This window comes from Tenrec ecaudatus, chromosome 8 (genome assembly GCF_050624435.1).
Source record: "Tenrec ecaudatus isolate mTenEca1 chromosome 8, mTenEca1.hap1, whole genome shotgun sequence".
In the NCBI taxonomy this organism is placed as follows: domain Eukaryota; kingdom Metazoa; phylum Chordata; class Mammalia; order Afrosoricida; family Tenrecidae; genus Tenrec; species Tenrec ecaudatus.
This window is the reverse complement of record NC_134537.1, coordinates 27,462,468-27,481,922: the sequence shown is the minus strand read 5'-3', so window position 1 is coordinate 27,481,922 and position 19,455 is coordinate 27,462,468. Positions and strand designations below refer to the sequence as shown.

Genomic DNA, 19,455 nt, shown 5'->3' with positions numbered 1-19,455 from the left:
CCCTGTGTCCCTGCTAAGGACAGGGTTTCAGTCTAGAACTTGAGTTGTGACAATGGCATCACAGCTCGGCATGTTATGTGGTACCCTCTGGGTGTTTCTGCTTCATCTAGTCGCCTTCCTGTACCAAAAGAGGGGCAAACACGGCCAGTTTTGTGGGGCCTGGCAGAGAGATTATAAACGATGCAGCCACTTCTTGAAACTAACCAACCCATATGTCCCAGGGGAAAAAAACCCCGTAGGTCTCGGTCCTTTGGGGCATGAAATAATTCTCGTTGCTTCTAATAGAGTCCCATGATTTTATTTCTTAAGAAACTCGAGAAAGTTTACAGCAATTGAACTGTTTGTCCATTCACACCACCACCTCCCACCCAGAGACCTTCCCGATCAAGTCAGAGTCACGGTGTGCGCATGCCTGGGCCCCAGGTCCAAGCGCACCCCGTGATTGTGCTGGTGCACGGAGAAGCAGGGACTGCGGTGCGGGGGGTGGGGGGGCCCCGGAGGCTCCCCGACAGCAGTGGCGCGTCCATCCCTTCCCCGCAAATCACAGCATTCATCGTTGGCAAGAAACACAATCACTGTGTGATACCGTCAGCCACACCTTCGGACCCACAGGAAATGCGAATGACAATAACGATTACAAAATAAAGTAACAGTGACAAGTGCAATGCCATAACTTAAGATCGCTCATGTAGTCCAGCTACAGAATTTATATAAAAATGGAATAACTTAATGCAAACAATGCTGCGCTCTGTATAAATTAAGCGTTTTCCTTCATCCTCACTAAGAGCTATAAATTAAAGACACGACATGATAAAACCCACGTCTCAACATAAAGTGTAAACAAATGGAGGGCTCGAACAAGCAGGAGAAACGGCTGGAACGTCACTCCCCTCCGCTCCGCTCCCTTTCTTGGCGATTGCAATCCATGAAACCGGCGGAGGGGCGGCATTTTCATCTGCATTGGAAAGGGTTCCATACCTGTGTGCTCAGGTGTTTCCAAAAGCCGGACACATATGGGATATGGAAGAGTCTCGCATCTGGTGCAAGTCCTGAGCCTAGAGAGGTTCTTTGACATCACCCACCTGGGAAACCGAGACTAGCACTGGGCCAACACCTGCATGTACAGAAAGGCTAGGCTCAATGTCCCTATGGAAGCCCTGGGAGCCTGCAGTGCGGCCAGGGCTCTTCAGGGCCAGTGAGAGGCCACGGAGGCAGGAAGGACCTCCAACCACTAAAATCTCCCTCTTCCGCATTAGCACTGATTTCCAAAGCCAACTGCTGCTGAAAACTGCACGGCAGATCCTAGGGGCCTAAAGGAAGTAACACATCTGAAAAGGTGGATTTTACCACAATGTGACTGTGCTGACAGTGGTGGGCAGTCACTTCACTACACCCATTGGGGCAGAGTGTGTTCAAGATACAATCGAGGGCCCTGATTTTCGAGTGGACGTGAGACAGGCTCACAAACGCCATAGCTGCCTTCCCAGCTTGTGCCGATGCAGCCGCGAGGTGATGGGAGACAGCAGGCTGCTTCCGGAGCGGAATACCTTCTCCAGCGGCTAGAGCGAGGCGTTCGGAGAAGGTTCTTTTAGAGATGTCACACTGGCTTGGCTGACACTGTTGTAGATTTCCTTTTGCGCGATCCTTCACTCCTTTCTTTCCCCTCAAAGAAGTGGTCGGTAGGTAGAAAGGAGCCACGTGTTACAAGAAAATGGCACTTGAACCTGAAGAGTCCACACCTTGGCCAAGGTCACCACAAGGACAGCATTACTAAAGGAAGTGTCTGCCAAGGACAAGGTCTACCGCTAACTGCAAGGCTGGCTGCCAATTGCTAGGTACAGTTTCAGAAATCACAGCTTCCACATACACAGCTGTTGGGTTCCTTCTTTGTTTGTTTTCCTCTTAAAGGGAGGGCATGACCTTAAAGACCTTTGGTGCAAGTGTCTGGTTACCACACTGTTCCAGGTCATTCCCGTCACCCAGCCGGACAAGCTGGTTGGATGGAATGTGATTTGCTCACAAGTTGCCTGGAATCTTTTTTCCGTTTGCTCTTCCCGAGTCTCTCCGCGGCGCTCTCCATCTGTCCTGCTCTTGCTCTTCAGTCACGTGTGGCTCCAAGACCGGCTCCCTGTTCAAGCAGCAGCAGCAGCAGCCCTGGGCCCACAGTTCCCCAGGACGTGGCTCCTACATTCCATCCATCTTTCATTGTTCTCTCTTTTTTCCCCTTCCAACAAATTTTGGTGTCTCTCTCGCTCTCTCTGTGTGTCATATATAGTTCACTCTTTACAGTACAAAGTGTTAAAATGTCGAACAAAAATAAATATCAATGTTACAGTAGCTAGAATATTCAATAAAATAGATCCCTGCCATTCTTGATTGAAATGTTCAGTGAGACTTAATTTCATTTGGATATACATCTATCTATATATATACTTTTTCCAGAGGTTTGCGAAGTCTTATATCCCTGTTATTGCAGCTCGTTTTTTAGGGGTGGTAAAGATGGGGCCGCTCTCTTCCCAGACAAAAAGCAGGGAGAGAGAGGCGGAGTCTGGGGGCGGCGGGCTTGAAATGCCAGGACAGGCAGCAGCGTTCTCTCTCGTCACCACGTGGCGGAGCTGTAGTGCTTATTGGCCCTAACCGTGGCGTCCGAACACTCGCCATCCGAAGAGTCGCACTCCGATTCTTCAAACTGCATAGGATTCTGCGAAGGCAAGAGAAGGGGACACACAGGCACTCAGTGAGCACGGACTGGAGACCTCTCCCCTGGCAGGCCTGGAGCTGGGAGGGGCACAAAGGGCGGGGAGCCGCAGGCGAAGCTGGCACGGCGTTTGTGATGCGCCAAGCACCAGTGTGAGGATCTGCATGCCGCCGGACTCGTGCACCCTTGTGACGATGGCCTTAGCCGGGAGATGCGACTGTCGTCCTCAATACGGTCACACAGCCAGAAAGGAAGAGGCTGGGGCTTTCACCAGGCAGTGCCGTTCCAGGGTGCACACTGGCACGCACTTGGCTAGTCTCCCCCTCAGAAGGCCCAACGGGATCGGGCCACGGTGGGTCATAGAGCTATTGCTTTCCAATATTTCCCCTTTGTTGGCAGCCAAGTGCATCACCAAACACCCACCCATTCGCCTTTTCTCCCCGGGCGGTTCCTTCCTTTACCCGCCCATCTCGCGACCTGCTGTCACGTGGTTTCACCGCCATTCGTTCAGGCGCTCTGACCCTCAAAGTTCCCCTCTGTGCTTTGGAGCAACTGCTTTCAGTCCACCCTCAGAAAGAGCATTCTTTACAAGAGTGCCTTCTATGCTTGAGGCCACCGGTCTGCATCCACGGGGCTAACCTTACTTAGCTTGGGGGCCCCCGCCTCCCGTCTGAACCACCGCTGTTCACTGTCAGAGCTTTCTGCCAAAAATGCTGTAGCAGGAAGTTCCAGCTGTGACGCCCAACATCCTAGCAGCACCCAAGCCTCGCGGGCAGACGGGGCAGCTGTGCTCAGGGCATTGATCAGGCATTGGACTCCGATCGATGCACAGATGAGATATCTCCCAGTGCCCTTCTCAAAGGCAGCACTGTGTGCATCTGTGCTGTGCTAGCAAAACCCAGGGGAGAGTGGCGGCCCAGAGAGGGAGCCATCACACCCGGACCTAGGCTGGGAGAAAACGGCGGGGAGGAGGGGTGTTGGAGTTAATGTCTTGAAATGAAGAGCTCCTGACCCTCATTTAGAAGGAACTGTCCTGGTGGAGTTATACATTGGGCTGCTAGCTATACGGTCAATAGTTCAAACCCATCAGCTGCTCCATGGGAGAAACATGAGGCTCTCTGCTCCCGTAAAGAGTGACTGTCTTGGGTCGCAGATGGACATTGGGCTTCCACTCAAGCACTCCCTCGATGCAAGAACACTTTGTTCTATTAAACTGGAATTCCATGGTGCTCACCTTCCCGACACAACCGCTGAAGACAAATGGGTGCATAAGCAAATGTGGTGAAGAAAGCGGATGGGGCCCGGCTATCAAAAGATAGAGCATCTGGGGTCTTAAAGGCTTGAAGGTAAACAAGCGGCCATCTAGCTCAGAAGCAACAAAGCCCACATGGAAGAAGCACACCAGTGTGTGTGATCATGAGGTGTTGAAGGGATGAGGTATCAGGCATCAAAGAACAAAAAAATTGTGAATGAGGGGGAGTGCGGAGTAGGCACCCAAAGCCCTTCTGTAGGCAACTGGACATCCCCTTATGGAAGGATCGCAGGTAGGAGACAAGCCAGTCGGGGTGCAGGGTAGCAACGATAAAACATATAACTTTTCTCTAGTTCTTAAATGATTCCTCCCCATCACTGTCATGATCCCAATTCTACCTTACAGATCTGGCTAGACCACAGCATGTACACTGGTACAGAGAGGACCTGGAAACACAGGAAATCCAGGACAGATGATCCCTTCAGGACCAGTGGTGAGAGTGGCGATACCAGGAGGGTGGAGGGAGAGTGGGGTAGAAACGGGGAACCAATTACAAGGATCTACATATAACTTCCTCCCTGGGGGGCAGACAACAGAAAAGTGGGGGAAGGGAGACGTCGGACATGACAAAAAAAATTTATAAATTATGAAGGGTTCATGAGGGAGGGGGGAGCGGGGAGGCAGGGGGAAAATGAGAAGCTGATACCAAGGGCTCAAGTAGAAAGCAAATGTTTTGAGAATGATGACGGCAACAAATATACCAATGTGCTTGACACACAATGGATGGATGGATGGATTGTGATAAGAGTTGTACGAGCCCCCAATAAAAATGATTAAATAAAAAGTGACCGTCTTGGAAACCCTCAGGGCAGTTCTACCCTGTCCTACGGGGTCACTGCGAGACAGAACTGGAGGACTGTGACTTTGGTCTGCTTTGATCTTCTTTCTGGGAGCTCTGTTAACCTCCTTCACGAGGCATTACCGTGTCTGACATGTGACATGACTATCGTACAGGCCCCAGGCAGGGAACGGCGTGGAGAGGAGGTGGGGGGGAAGGCCCACCTCGTAGCCTCGGTCCTCCGCACACAGCTTCCCCAGCGACATCTGCGTCTTCACGCGGCTCACGGCGCACTCCTTGTCCGAGAGCCCGTCCGAGTGCGAGGAAATCTCAATGGGGATCTCGGGCGTCTGGGACAGCAGGTCCTCCAGCTTCTCTGCCAGGCGGGCCTCCCGCTGGCCAGTTCGCTCGTCGGGGCTGTTGGAGTGGTCGCTGGTGTTTCCCTCCTCCCCGTCAGACACGGAGAAGTTCTCAGAGCTGAAAGTTGAATAGGACTGGCAGCTGCTGATGCAGCGGTGGGGCCTGAGACCACAGAGAAGCAGAAAGCCTTAATGATGGACGCGCGAGGTGGCCCCTTCCCTTCCCTCATCCGTCAACCCCCCTCCCGGGGAGAAGGCATCTCCATCTCGGCCCTGGCTCGGGTGTGTTGTTCCTGCCCGAGGGAGATTCAAATCTGGATTGCATAGGAGAAGGCCACTGGGTTTTTAAAGCCACAGAGAGACCCGATGGAAACAGGTGGGAGAAAGAGAAGTTAAAGCAAAACCCACACAGCTCCTTACACCTGGCGATCCCGAGGGCCGGGGAGAACATACTGCGACAGAGAGGGCCAAGGCGTGAACCACCATGGAAGTGGGCTTGCACCCGAGCAGAAGGGCAGGGGGGCAGCCTTCAGGTGCACTGAGCTCGTGGGGTGTCACAGAGACAAGACCGGAAGTGACATGCTTATGATGCCGGTATAATGTGTTCAGAGAGCAAGAAGACACCTTTTCGGTACACAGGAGAAAACTGTGCTCAAGGAGACGAGAGGACAGAGGGCACGATGCCAGTGTGGCCGGAACAGGGCAGGCCTGAGGGCAGATGTCAGCCCTGGGTACAGAGAACAGCCTGCCAAGGGGCCAGGAATCCCAGGCCGGAGGGCTTTCCTGTCTCTGCGAAGGCAGGAAGGCATACAGAACCTTCCGGGGGGGGGGGGGATTCTTAGAGCTGCATCCTCAAGGAATGAACACCTGCTAGCAGAAACGTCTTCCTGGGAGGAAAGCCACCTTCCCGGCTGTCACACAGGGGCAGCTCTTGCTGTAGATCGTAGGTGGCCCTGCGCTCCTACCAGCACCGTTGCTGTCCCTGGGTAAGCAGATAGCTAAGGCAAAGGCTGGTCTGAATGGGGATGTAATTTGTCCAGCCGCAGGACAAACAGGCGAGGAGGTACACTGGGATCATCAGGGTCACCTCTCCCTGTGCCTTCCCGTGCAACCTTGAATCTGGGCTTAGAGCCTTCACCTTGAAGGTGATTTCGATGACTGGCTCGGCTGTTAATGTCAGCCAGGAGCCAGAATGTGGCAACAGGAAAACACAAACACACGGGGTTCAATTCTCCCCCGAAGGAGGCTGTCGGAAGGTGGCCTGTGATGGGGCAGACGCGGGGCGTTCCTGCGTGCTTGGTGTTTGCTGGTCTTACCTCTGTCTCCGTGGAAATTCCACTTCACTGTCTACTTCCCCTTCTTCCTCTTCCGAGGAGTCGTCTGCGCTCTGAGGGGAACACGGAGGAAGGCGTGTCATTTAGGGTCCCTCTCTCTCACACATCATCGTGCAAAGGCTTTAATTATTAAAAGTATCCCGTAGTGGCTTGCTAACTGCCATCCATCTCCCAACTACGTCTCCTCCCTCCCTCATTCACTGGGTAGCCAGCTCTTCCTGGGTGTCTGTGATGTCAGGCCTCACGTCAGAGCTGGAAGACACACAGGCTTATCCTCGCTGTGAACATGGCCAGAGGTGCGGGGCGAAGGGGGGAGTCGGAGAGGAGTGGGAGGGGGTCTTTTGTAAACTCTGTCTCTGAGAGATTCCAATATCTCTTTTTGAGACTCAACCAGGAAGTAAACATTCGGCTCTTTAAAGCTCAACAATTACTCTCTTAAGCACTGTGCCAGTTACACAATCTGTTGTCAATTTAGGACTTAAGAGTGAAGGGGTGGAGTTTAGCCTGTCAATCAGGTCACAGCTTGATGACCTCCTTTGGAGCTGCCAAGGAGATACGTAGCTCGCTGGAGGCAGGAGACTCTCTCACTCCCCCTGAGACATTCCTGTTGACAAGCCACATGGGGTTCTATGCTGATGGCAGTCCGAGCCTTGGAGCTGGAGGAGCCACGTGGAGACCCACACCAGTGCTGAGATGCTTCCACCGCCACTGGATCCACCAAAACGTCCACCCGCTGGCCTGTGATCATCCTGCACTTGGCATCATTGCATGTGTTGTGTGAGTCTGAAGAGGAATTTACAGACTGGAAGTGGACGTATGGGCTAATATTGGACTTACGGACTTGATCTGGACTGGGCTGTTTTCTTATTTCTTAATGTACACTTACTTTTTATATAAAGCTCTTTCTTATACACACACGAGTGTCTATCAATTTGGTTCTTGAGTCTGCCAATCCCTTTCCACTATCATTAGGTATTATGTTTGGGCCATCTCCATCGTATGTCTGCTCCGCCACAGATACAGGGTGGCATCCTGGTGAAGAGCCCAGCTGTTATCTGAAAGGTCAGCGTGAGAGAAAGAGGTGGCACTGCGCTTCTGTAAAGAATACAGCCCTGTGCGCCCGAGTCAACGCGATGGCCGTGGGCAGAGGGCGTTCAAGCCAGGTGCTTCGTCAGTGTGTGCTGGCAGGAACAAAGGAGCTCAGCTGGCAAGGTCCGAGGCTGTGAGATTGCTGGGCTCGGTGGCTCACTGGAACCCTGGTGATTGCAGTTGGGCTGCAATCTAAAAGGTCGGCAGTTCAAAATCACCACCAGCTTCCCTGGAGAAAGACGGGCTTTCTCTTCCTGTAAAGTTAGAATCTTGGACACGCACAGGGGCAGTCCTACCTAGTCCATGGGGTGGCGACGAGTCAGTACTGACTCGACGGCTGTGAGTTTGGTGTGTTCTGTTTGTACCTTATCTGAACCCTGGGCAAGGGGCACCTCTGCAGAGACGCTCTTCCTGAGAGAGAGAGAGATCCTGTGGGAGAACAGCCACGCCGAAGAGCGACTGTCCTGAACCAGTGTCCTGCCACAGTGGATAGGGATCATTCCTTGTGACGTGAGCAACTGGTATTTTTCCTAAAGACTGAGGCTGATGCATGTCTTCAAGAGTCCATTCGGAAACACCATCTTCCTCCACCAACTTTGTATTCTGCTCTGCTTTCTTGAATGGGGATGGCAGGGAGGCGTCACACTGACTACTGAGACACACGCCGGAGCCTAGGAATGCCCGTGGAAGGGTTTCCGGTGCAGGGAGGGGGCATGTGCCCGGAGGGCACGTGGATCTAAGAGGGCTCATATACCAGGTAGCCACACTCTCAGAATGCATCGCCCCTTGGATGGCGAGTTCACAAGCATGCTGCTTGGGGAAGTGACTCTTAGGGGTGTGGGCTTTTTTCTGGGGGTGGCGAGAATGTTCTCATGTTCTTTGTGGTGATGGTGGCACAGCTCTGTGAATATTTTAAAACAAACAAAAACCCCACATTGAGTTGAATACTTCAAATGTAGGGATTCTACGGTATGTAAATCACACCTCAAAAAAGCTGTTTATATAAATACATATGTATATATTTAAAAATACATACTCTTATTCATAGAAGAGCCCTGGGTACATGCTGGGCTGCAAACTGCAAGGTCAGCAGTTCAAAACCACCAGCCGTTCCACGGGAGAACAACAGGGCTCTCTACTCCCATAAGTGGCTGTCTCAGAAACCCACAGGGGCAGTTCCACTCTGACCCATAGGGTGGTGATGGGTCAGGGTGCACTCCAGGGCAATGAGTTTGAGTTATTTTACTATTCGCAGGGGTGGGGATGTAAAGAAGGCAGCAGCCCCCCAAGCACAGTCATTGTACCACCCCAAACACAGGGAGTCTCTCGCCAGGCTTCCTGGGGAGTGGCACCATGGAGGGGTTGGATGGGGCGGGGGAGGGTAACCAATTCTGCCCCAAGATTCAGCCCTCAGCCTCAGCTCCGTCTTCCCTTCTCTGCCTTTGAGACCCTTCCACTCAGCTCCTGATGGATGACGATGCGCAGAGAAAGACCCCAGTGGGGGGTTTACTCCGTACACGTAACCATATCATTTCACCTCATCGATAAGATCAGATGTGGGGCAGTTGGCTGCGCACCAGGACTTGTTCTAAGTGTTTCATATTTGAGGTGGCTCCAAAGCAAGTGCAGAAAGATGGAATCGAAAGACGGCGGAATTGTCCCAGGAACTTTTCAAAGTCTCATCGTGCATATGAACTCAATTCTCACCAACGAGCCCGCTGCCAGAGGTCCAGTCAATTGCCCAAGCTCACGAGTAGTGAGTGAGAGAGTCTGATTGTGAACTCAAGCGTGTCTGAATCCCAGGCGCACTCTTAGCCACTAGGGCAGCGGTGGGTGAGGAGGCCAAACCGGGTGTTGGTGGTTGGGAACCGGCGGAGACAGGCCGTTATTAAGGCGGTGCTTGCTCTCCACATTGTGTTTGTGAAGCAAGTGAGTCCCATTGGGGTGGGGGTGGGGGGAGAAGTTGGGATTCTTCATGGATATTATTGCTAAAAGGGGTTAAGGTGCAGTCGAGTAAGGCCGGACTGCTACCCACAAGATGGGCAGTTCAAACCCACCAGCCTCCTTAGAGCAGAAAGATGAGGCTCTTGGTTCCTGTACAGAGAAGCCCGATGGAGGGCCAAGACGATTTGGAATCCACTCGATGCAGGGGGTCTGGTTTGGGGTTTACGGTCAAATAAATGAGGGAAATGGTGAATTAAACAATTCCACCGTGCGCTGTCACAAAGCCTGTGATTTGTGAATGCGCAGCAGGATCTCCAAGAAGGGACAGAGGATGCTTCCCAGTGTGTGTGCCCTTGGGTAGTGGCTCCGAGTGCTTTGGATCACAGGTCCCCACTATGTGATTGTTCTCCATCCATAAACTATGCACATGTGATTCCGCGCCCTGGCTCAGTACTCCCCGAAGGGACTCCCTAGTTTACTACTGCAGCAGCGTGGAGAGAAAGTCATCACACACCGCTGGTAGGCTTGATTCCCCTCCCCTCCCCTTTTCAAACCAAACCAATACTGGGGTCTCAAGTCTGCTCTGACTCACAGCCACGTTGTAGGACCAGCCAGAACGGCCCTGTGGCTTTCTGAGTCTGTGGCTATCTGTGGGAGTAGAAAGCCTCATCTGGCTGCCACTGAGTGGCTGGTGGTCTCCAACTGCTGACCTTGTGGGTTAGCCGCCCACCGAGTAGCCTCTTCGCCCCCTCTTGGAGAACCTGTCTTTCTTGTCCACCTGGCTGCATCATTGCCACGAAGTGACACTCTGCCATTCCTTGGGGATGTTGACACCGCAGGGTTCTGCTGTCCCCACACTTACCTTCTGCAGGGGCCTGGCTTTTCGAGGTAGCACTGGGGGGGTGCCGTGCTGGGGGATGCCCAGGGACGACGCAGACCTGCAGCCATTGAATTGGTGTCCTTCCACGTGCCCGGGAGGCTGGGTGTTTCCCGGGAGGGGACTGTGTGCTGGTGACTTGGGAAGGTCGAGGCTCCTCCCTGCCGGCTCCACAGAGGGCACATCTAAGTAGCCACGCTGTCCCGGCCTGCACTGGAGGCAGGGGTCGTAAGGGTCAGCCTGACAGCAGTCCCAGGGGGCAGCCTGGCCCTGGTCGGGCTCAGAGCTTCTCCAGCAATCGGCTGCCATGACGGTGGAGATGAGGTCGGGGCTGGAGCCAGGCATCTGTCTCTGGGCGTGGTTGCTGAGCGGGCTCCGCAGGGCTGCCGCTGGGCCAAAGTACCTCAGGTTGTTGGCGCAGGTGGCGATGTCCTGCCCGTGCACTGGGAGTCTGGGGTGGTGGGTCTGAGCCATGGCGGGCGGGGGCTGCTGGTATTGCTGCTGCAGGGCATGAGGAGGGTACTGGGGCTGAGCCTGGGGCGAGTCAGGGGGCTGGGCTGAGGCTTCCTGGCCTGTCTGGTTTTTCAAGATGGCTGAGAAGTCGCTGTGGCTGCCCCTGCTGTTGCCCCGGCGGTGGCGAGGTTTGCTTCGGTATCGGCTCTTGCTGCTTGAGGTGGACATTTTGGGACTTCCGGATACAGGGGACGCGCTGGGAGCCACCTCCATGGTGGGGATGCCTTCAGATCTCAGCAAATCAGGCCTGGGGGCAGAGAACAGGCTCAGGTGTAAACGTACGGAAACAGATTCAAACTTGGGCAGCTGTACAACACATCCCCCCACCCCCCGTTTTGAGTCAGTGTGCAGACTCATAACACATGGGCCCAAGGATGTGTGTCTACAGCCGTCGCAGGGCCTGGGCACGCCTCCCATCTATTTCAGGACGAGTCCTTTCGTTCCTTCTGCCATCGACTCGGGCTTGCTAGCTCTGGCCCCGTATCCCCTTGAACCTTAAACCCACCCTTTAGGCTTCTTGATCTCATCCTCAAAGTCCCAGTCGCCAGGCTGGTGTCAGTCTGCCCAGGTAGGGCCGGAGACCAGCAGGGATGCATCTGGGCGGATCTCACAAGAGACCATGGAAAAGGGGAAGGAGATCTAGCTTCATGCTGGCAAGAGTGGGGCAGAGACAAGGTGTCCTTCAGGGCTGAGACGGGGGCGGTCTCCATTTTCGCACGTGAAGGGCGTCACCTCAGGCTCATAGTAGTTACTCCATAAAAGTTTAAGGAAGGAAAAGCAGGGAGGGGCAAGAGCCCAGAGCCCAGGAAGCTGGGTGGGGCCAGCACAAGAAGCGCCTGTGAGGATAGGCTCCGGGGTTAGTCTTCGACCTCCTAAGGGAGGCCACAGAGTCAGTCATGGCTTCTGAGCTGATGGGCTGATTCAGCAAGACCCCAGGGAGTGCCAGGAGGTGCCAACTCTTCCTTCCTGGCAGGGAGAAGTCTCACCCTTCTTGGGTATGACACAGACTCAGCCCAAGAGGAGACTGGGAGCTCCAAGAGCACACACTTTTTGTTAACAAGATTCCCTTTCTCAAAGAAGCTATTGTGGAGACCCAGGAGATAAGACAGGTAGACGTGACTGAAGAGGACTAGGGGCGCTCGCTCCCCTCAGCCTCTCTGGCCTTGCAGTTTCCGAGGCCCTTTGTGGAAGCCCTGCTGGGTCAGGCCTTGCTTGGGCTCAAAGACAGGGTCCTGCGGCCACCACATGGGGTGTGGAGCCCGAAGTCCAGCCAGGGTGGCCCGGGGTCTCACAGTTGGCTGGGGTCAGGGTCCAGGCAAGAAGGCTTTCCTTCAGCCTGGCTCATGGAACAAAGCACACCCTGGAAGGAGAACCGCAGTCAGCTGGGGAAGCTTGTGACCAGAGGCTTCCTCTCGTTCCTCCTGGAGTTACCGTATATACTCGTGTATACGCCGAGTTTTTCAGCACAAAAGTGCAGTGCTGAAAAACTGGGGTTCGGCTTATACACGGGTCAGTGGTACCCCAGCGAGGTGTAACATCTCGTGGGTGATTGCCGTTCCTTCTGTTCATTCAAAGCCCCGCTGACACTGCAGGGCTTTGAATGTTTGTTCACTCACATCTAACCAATCAGAGCCGTCCTATGACGTGGACGGCTCCAATTCTCAGAAGCACCCGTAGTGATTCATTACGCCGGCAGCTGAACTGGTAAGGATGTGTTTGTGACTGCGCTCGTCTCTCCCCTCTGGTCTCTGTGTTAATTCACATCCTGCATTTCTCACCCTACGCTTATACTCGAGTCAATCAGTTTTTCTGGTTTCCCAGGTAATAATTAGGTACCTCGGATTATACTCAGGTCAGCTTATATTCAAGTATATATGGTAGTTCTGCGCCTCACCAGTCTTGGTACTCAGGATTCTAGATCAGGAGGTCCAGGGTAGGGCCCGAGTCAGTATGTCTCACAAGCTCCCAGAAGATGCTGGACGGAGGACCACACCCCGAATAATCAAGGCTGAGAGGGGCTGCCATCTCTTTCAGAAATGCAAGCAAAGGCTTGCCTTAGCACCCAAGGCCCTGAGGTGCTGGTTTGTGATGAGATGGGGAGGGCATTGTGCTTCTGGGCTTCGTGGCTTCCTGTCCCAGATGTCAACGTTCTGTGGTCAGCAGGCCATGGTGCCCCCAGGGGATGTGGACTGAGGTGGTCCCGGGGCTTTTACTGAGACCCAGCTAGACACATCTGTGCACACAGCACCCGGTTATAGCAGGGCCTGGGAGCGGGTGGGCTGAAAGCCTCTGAAGCAGGGCCCCGGCCAGCGCGTCTCCGCTCCATCCCAGATACACTGATGCCTCCGCCAGGGCTACATTTTAACCAGCTCCCCAGGTGACTCACGAGGCTGTGACACTACCAGGAGACACAGGGTGGACACAAGAAGGGCAAGACGAGGGAGAGCAGTAATGGATCCGCCAGCCGGCTCCAAGTGAGCAGAGCCCACTAAGGGGGTCTGCATGCCAGGGGGCTTCACAAGCTCACGGGAAAATGGGATTACAAGATTGTGGAGTTTTCCCATGAACCCTTGGGAGCCCCCTCGGATCTCCTAAAAAGGAGAGGCAGAGATTAAGGAAGATGTAGGGAACTAGCACTGAGGAAACATGGCGAGGACTATCCTCCCTAACTTATAACAGAGGGAATCTGGAATGCTGGTGTTCCACGGCAGGGAAGCGTCCGCTTTGGTAAATTAAAGTCCAAGTACTTGATCCTGTTTTAAATATCATTCCCTCAGATTCTCTGCTAACAGCTAGGCTGCCTTAAAGTGAGCACGTGGTAGATTCTGTCTCCCGACAGAAGCAGCCATCCTTCTGTCATTTTTCCCGCATGTCACCCAGCCCCCTCATACCTTCCCCAATTCACCTGTGAGCTCAGGGACCCTAATGTAGATATCACCCACCTTGTGGCGTATGTAACTACTAAGCATGCATGTCTTATGCTACCTATAGATGTCCCAAGAGAGTAAAGGTTCCCTCTCTCTTCTCACCTCCACGTGGACCACCAAGAGGGACTGAAGTGCGCATTCTACCATACCATGTGTCTGACTCCTTCATTTTACCCTCTCCCCTATCTTTCCCATCCTCTATGACTTTCCTATGATCTTTTCATTTCATCGCTGTGTGATTGCGCCTCCGGGCCCTTCCGTTGTTAGAGGCAGGTTGCTTCTGATGGAAAGAACCTACGCTCTGTGATCAAATGGTACCTGCTGTCACTTCCCCAGGAGCCACAAGGTCAGTGGATCAAAACCGCCAGCTGCTCCATGGGCGAAAGGTGAGATGGCTGTGGAAGCTTACCGGGGCAGTTGTGCTCTACAGGGTCCTACAGGGTTGCTGAGTTGGCAGCCATTCGGTGCCAGTGAGCTTGGTTTCCAGTGCTTGGCTGCTTCCTAGCGTTGTGGTGAACACAAGCCGGCTCACCTCTCTGACCCTCCGTGCCCTTATCAGAAAAACGGGACGTGGAATAGTGGGAGACACGCGGTTTAAGCATGCTGAGGTGTCTCGTAGACTGCCAAGGACGCTGTAAACGGTAAGACACTGCTTCGACATCTGCTGCGCGGGACACAGAAAGATTTCTCCCAAGTTGGCTCCCCCAAATATGTTAGACTTAGGACCCTGCTGGCAGCTAATGGTAAAAGTTACTCCCCTTGAGGCAGACACCAGACCAAGGCAGGCCCAGCTCTCTGCTGTTAAGAACAATGGGTTATTCCTCCCTGAAGGCCTGTAGATGGAGTTCACACCCAACTGATAATGGTGCCAGGGAACAGGTCAGACCTGCTCAGCTAGGCTGCCATCTTCCCATCTTGCCATGTATGCCCCCAACCCCTCCTCTTCCTATTGCGTGTATGCCCCTAGACCACCCCCTTCCATTGCCGAATAACCTATAGCACAACCCCTTCCTGTGACGTATGTCTTTACCTGTAATTAGGGGCTTGCATGTCCTCAGAGAATATAAAAGCCTTGATTTGCATTAAATATCTCTCTCTCCACGTGGACCACCAAGCGAGGCTGAGGTGAGCATGCTACTATGAAATGTGTCTGACTCCATTATTTCAATCTCTCTTTTTTCTCTCATGCTCTCTATGACTTTACTATAATCTTTACTTACTATCGCTGTACAATTGCGCCAGCCAGACCCGTGATGATGTGTTAGGGCAGGTATCCTGGCACTGCTGTGTCTGGTGTGGCCAGGTTGAGGCACAGAAGCCGGCACCTGCCTTAGGTCCCAGGTGTCAAACCAGCGAATTCCCGTTAGACCACCTGTATCGTCCTCTGCCTCCCCCGGAACCAGAACCCGAGATCTCCAGGCGATTCTTGCTCTGGGCTGGGATCGACTCAGCAGCAGGGGTCAGGTTTAAGATTTGCTAGATACTTTCCCACCCAACAGGAGAAAGATAGAGCTATCTGCTCCTGTCAAGACATACGGCCTTGGACATGCAGCCTCTGTCTCAGAGGCTCCCAAACTTATTTTAGCCTACCACCCCCTTTCCAAAAAACTTTATGATTTCAGCCACCCCGCCCCCCAGCATGAAAAGCATTTGTCGGATAGCCCGTAATGCGGGATGAAGTGTAGGCATCTGCGTTTTCAAGGAGACCTGGCGGCGGGGTGGGGTTTGTGCTGGGCTGCTCACCTCAGCAGTTTGAAACCACCAGCTGCTCCGAGGGAGAAAGACGGGGCTTTCTACTCCTGTAAAGAGTCTCAGAAACCCGCAGGGGCAGTCTGCCCCGCCCCGCAGGCGCACTCATAGTCGGAATCGACTCAACGGCAGTGAGGCTGCTGTCGGTTCGCACCCTGGATTACCCCCATGCCCCCCACTTTGTTAACACTGCCTTACTGGGTTGCAGGTTTTTCACATACCGACCACCCAGGGACCTCAAAAGGTCTGTGGAAATAAGAAATGGGCCCATCACTGCGGTGAGGTCCATTGCAACCCACGGCTACTGTGCCAGAGGCACGGAAAGGCGCCCCATGACTTCTCCGAGACAGAATCTTACTGGGGCAGCCAGAAACAAGGTCTGGACTTTCCCACAGACTTTTTGGAAGCCCCTCCTCCTACGTCATCTCATTTAGACCCCACCCCAAGCCCACGGAGCGGGGAATCGGGGAAAGTGCAAGGCAGGTCAGGGCTTGAGTGAGCTTACACTGGCTCAGCCATGGCCGCCAGAGGGAAAGACATGGAGTCTCAAAAGCAGAGTGACAACTGCAGCCGGGAGACTCATGGGTCAAAACCCCGGAACGGGAGACTCGGAAGAGGCCTGGTGCGCTCTTTCGGGAACCTGATAAGGAGACTGATTACTGTCATGGTGACGGAAAGTGCCTCGCATGCAGAGTGGTATAGCTGCCCCTTTTTAGCTGTGCCCTGTTTTAGTGGGGCGCCCCTGTTTCCGAATGCTGGTTAAGAGATTGGTTTGCTATGCAGTGCACACCCTGCCTTGTTTCCCAACAGGGAGATTAGGTCATTTTGCCCCTGAGCGCCCCGGTGGGGCTGTTGGCTAAGGGTTGGACTGCTAACTGAAAGGTCGGTGATTCAAACCCACCAGCCACTCCTCAGGACAAAGATGAGGCTGCCTGCTCCTGGAATGATCTGCAGGCTTGGACACCTGCCCAGGGCCGCAATGGGTTCCGTCCCTATGCATTGGAATCGATTTGATGGCAGTGAGTTTGGGGTTTTTTGGTTCAAAGAAGACCCCCAAGTATAGTTTTGGTTGAAAGTCCTTGCTTTTGAACTTGGTGGTGGGATCACAGGCATTTCTCTACATTACTAAAAATAGCTCACTCAATGAGTACATCAAAGAGGGTCTTGTGTGAGCCAATGTGTCACAAATCAGGAATGACTGGCCCAGTGCTGAGCACTAGAGGTCATCAAAAGAAAAAGCATCACTGAGATGGAAAAAGGCTAAGTGACACCCCAAAACTCACACAGCTTCTAATAACAGGCAGAGCCAGGATTTGAATCCAGGTCTGTCTGCCCGCAGTTTAATTCTCTTTTCTTCACATGATTCCGTGCAAAGACAATAAATCCCTACAACCAGATTCCTAGCGTCGGTGAAGCGGAGCCCTGGTGACCCCGTAGTTCAGTGCCAACTGAAGGCTGGCGGGCAGAGCCCTCAGACAGGTTAGCGGCTCTACCTGTCCTAGAGGGAGGGAGGAAGGGAGATGGTGAGTGGGCATCGGAAGGATGGGAGGCAGTAGTGGGAGTCCGTTTTGCCCTCTTTCCGCCCCAGCCCTGGGCTACAGATGCCCTCTCTCCGCCCCAGCCCCAGGCTATAGAATGGGCATGCTCATCCTCCTCTGAGACAGCTTCCTCCCCAGGGGGGCGGTGTCCTGCCCCACTCCCGGGCCTCTCTAGCCTCCCCTGAGCACGGGGCTGGCTGGGGTGCTCACCGTCTGGCCTGTATCCCCGGTTTGTGCGGCGTGCCCTTCCTCTTCATGAGCCTCTCCATGGCACTGGGGTGGATTATTGGGCGGACGGGGTGCCGTTTGTAGGTCCCGGGATACTTCTTTTCCACAGCTTGCTCCCGCCTGCAGGATGAAAGAAAAGAGATCTCTCTGTATTGTGGCAGCAGCGGGTTCTACCAGCTATTTCCACCCACAGATCTGGGCTCCGGGTTAGCAGACGCAGGTGATGTGGCGGGGAGAGGACACTGCAGTGGCCTGGCCCTGACCTGGTTCTGCTCTACAGCTCATGGATGCCCTAAGGGACAAGCAGTGGGTACACCTGGTTCAGCGCTCACCTACTAGCCCAAGGTGGGTGGGTCAAAATCTCCCAAGAGACGCCTAGGAAGAAGGGCCTGGCAACCTGCTTCCAAAAGGTCACACAGCGTCGCTCTGCTCCAAGCACACCACTGGAGCTCACCCCACAGCAACTGACTTAAACTTATTTAAGTTGACATAAGCAAAGCTCTTCTTGAAACAAGGACACCTTCTCCACACTGCGGGCACTCTGGGGGTGGGGGTGGAGTTCTGCGTTGGGCTGCGAACCGTTAGGTCAGCAGTTTGAACCCACCAGCTGCTCTGCAGGAGAAAGATGAGGCTTTCTATTCCCGGAAAGAGCTACAGTCACTGGGGTGGTTCTACTCTGACTTCCAGGGGGGCTGGGAGCCAGTACTGACCCGATGGCCCTGAGCGTCTGAGCGACCCACTGCAGAGCAAAGCCTGTTCAATGCACGTGCCGAGGCCCAGCAGCAGCCCCGGGGGCGGCTCCATGCTCGTGAGCCTTGCCGGGCCCTGTGTGCCGTCCAGCCCTTAAGCAAGGTTGGGCGAATGACTACAACACATGCCGGCTGCGAGGGGCAGCACTGGGGAGGCGTGACTCCTTTCTGCTGACGGCTGACGCAAGTCCGCGAGGACAGTCGCCGGTCTGGGTACGTACTTGATGAGCTCCTTCTCCCGCATCTCCAGCTGCAGCATGATGGCACTCAGCTCCATGTATAAATTATTGGCTCGCTCGAGTTTCCTCTCGTAGTGCTCCCGGATATCCAAGGCATGCCTGGCGGACAGAGTGCAGGGTTAGCTGAGCGGGTACCCGGCGGGGAAGGAGGGGCGGCTGTAAGGACGTAAGGAACAGGGTGTGTCTCAAAAGCATTGGCCTAAGGACCCTCAACGCCCCAGGCTCCTTCATTCTGTGCACTAACAGAGAGCAGGGAGCTGGGGAGAGGACAGGCAAGTTCAATACTTGTTTATCCTTGTCCGTGTGTGTGTGTGTGTGTGTGTGTGTGTCGCAGAAGAGCCCCTGTTCAAACCCCACGGTGATTTGTGTCTGCGGTACGGCCTTTCAGGCAGGCTGCCAGGATCCACCCTGATCGTCCCAGCTCTGTTCGCGAACCTAACAACGGCTTTGGGTATCCGCGTCTTGAGGAAGGGCGCAGTAAAGCCCACTCATCCTCAGGACCGTCGCAGTTAAAGCTGACGCCACGGCCAGCTGGTGTGTGTGCACTGACCCACGGCCCAGAGCATGCCTTCTCTGCTGCTGTGGTCACGGGTGCCCACGGTGGGTGTGCGCCTCTTACTGGAGGATGGGCTGAAATACTCTCCATCCCTGGCCTCCCAGGGCACCCAGGCCAGGAGCTGACCCAACAGGCCGCACTTTCACTGGCCTACTTTGGAAGATCCCTGAGTTGGAGAGAGAGGACACGGAGAAGGGCGAGCTTTTAGGACAAGTTTGAAAGAGTCTGACTTTGAAAAACGGGAGGAAGGTGTGTGTAGGGGGGTGTCCAGTGCTTCACAAAGAGGCCTCTCGATGTCAGCTGGAGACCTGGGGGTGAGGGGGGTGGGGGAGGGGAGAGGCCAGCTGACCTGAGCTCCTCTCTGCGCCTGCGGATCAGTTCCTCGTCCAAGCGGTGTATGCAAGTCCCTTCGCTTTTGATCTTCTCGAAGTGCTTTTTCACTTCTTCTCTCCATTCAGCCTGGGTGAAGGCACAGTAGAGTTTGTTCATGTGTTAGCAACGTCGACCCCTGACATACCTGGGTCCAGGCGCAAGCACCCACCACCCCCTGCCCCTAAATATGTCT

At 54.2% G+C, this 19,455-nt stretch overlaps 1 protein-coding gene across 1 annotated transcript in view; it reads right to left on the bottom strand.

Annotated features, from left to right (window-relative positions):
- Positions 1-809: 809 nt before the first annotated feature.
- Positions 810-19,455, bottom strand: part of MAP3K13 (mitogen-activated protein kinase kinase kinase 13) — a 50,509-nt gene continuing 31,863 nt past the window's right edge. The window contains exons 7-13 of the mRNA XM_075555617.1: positions 19,240-19,349; positions 18,317-18,433; positions 17,329-17,466; positions 10,377-11,151; positions 6,464-6,534; positions 5,013-5,310; positions 810-2,701 (exon numbers count right to left, since the gene is read on the bottom strand). Coding sequence (XP_075411732.1) covers positions 2,600-2,701; positions 5,013-5,310; positions 6,464-6,534; positions 10,377-11,151; positions 17,329-17,466; positions 18,317-18,433; positions 19,240-19,349 — 1,611 coding nt within the window. The 3' untranslated portion in view covers positions 810-2,599. The remainder of the gene's footprint in view (positions 2,702-5,012; positions 5,311-6,463; positions 6,535-10,376; positions 11,152-17,328; positions 17,467-18,316; positions 18,434-19,239; positions 19,350-19,455) is intronic.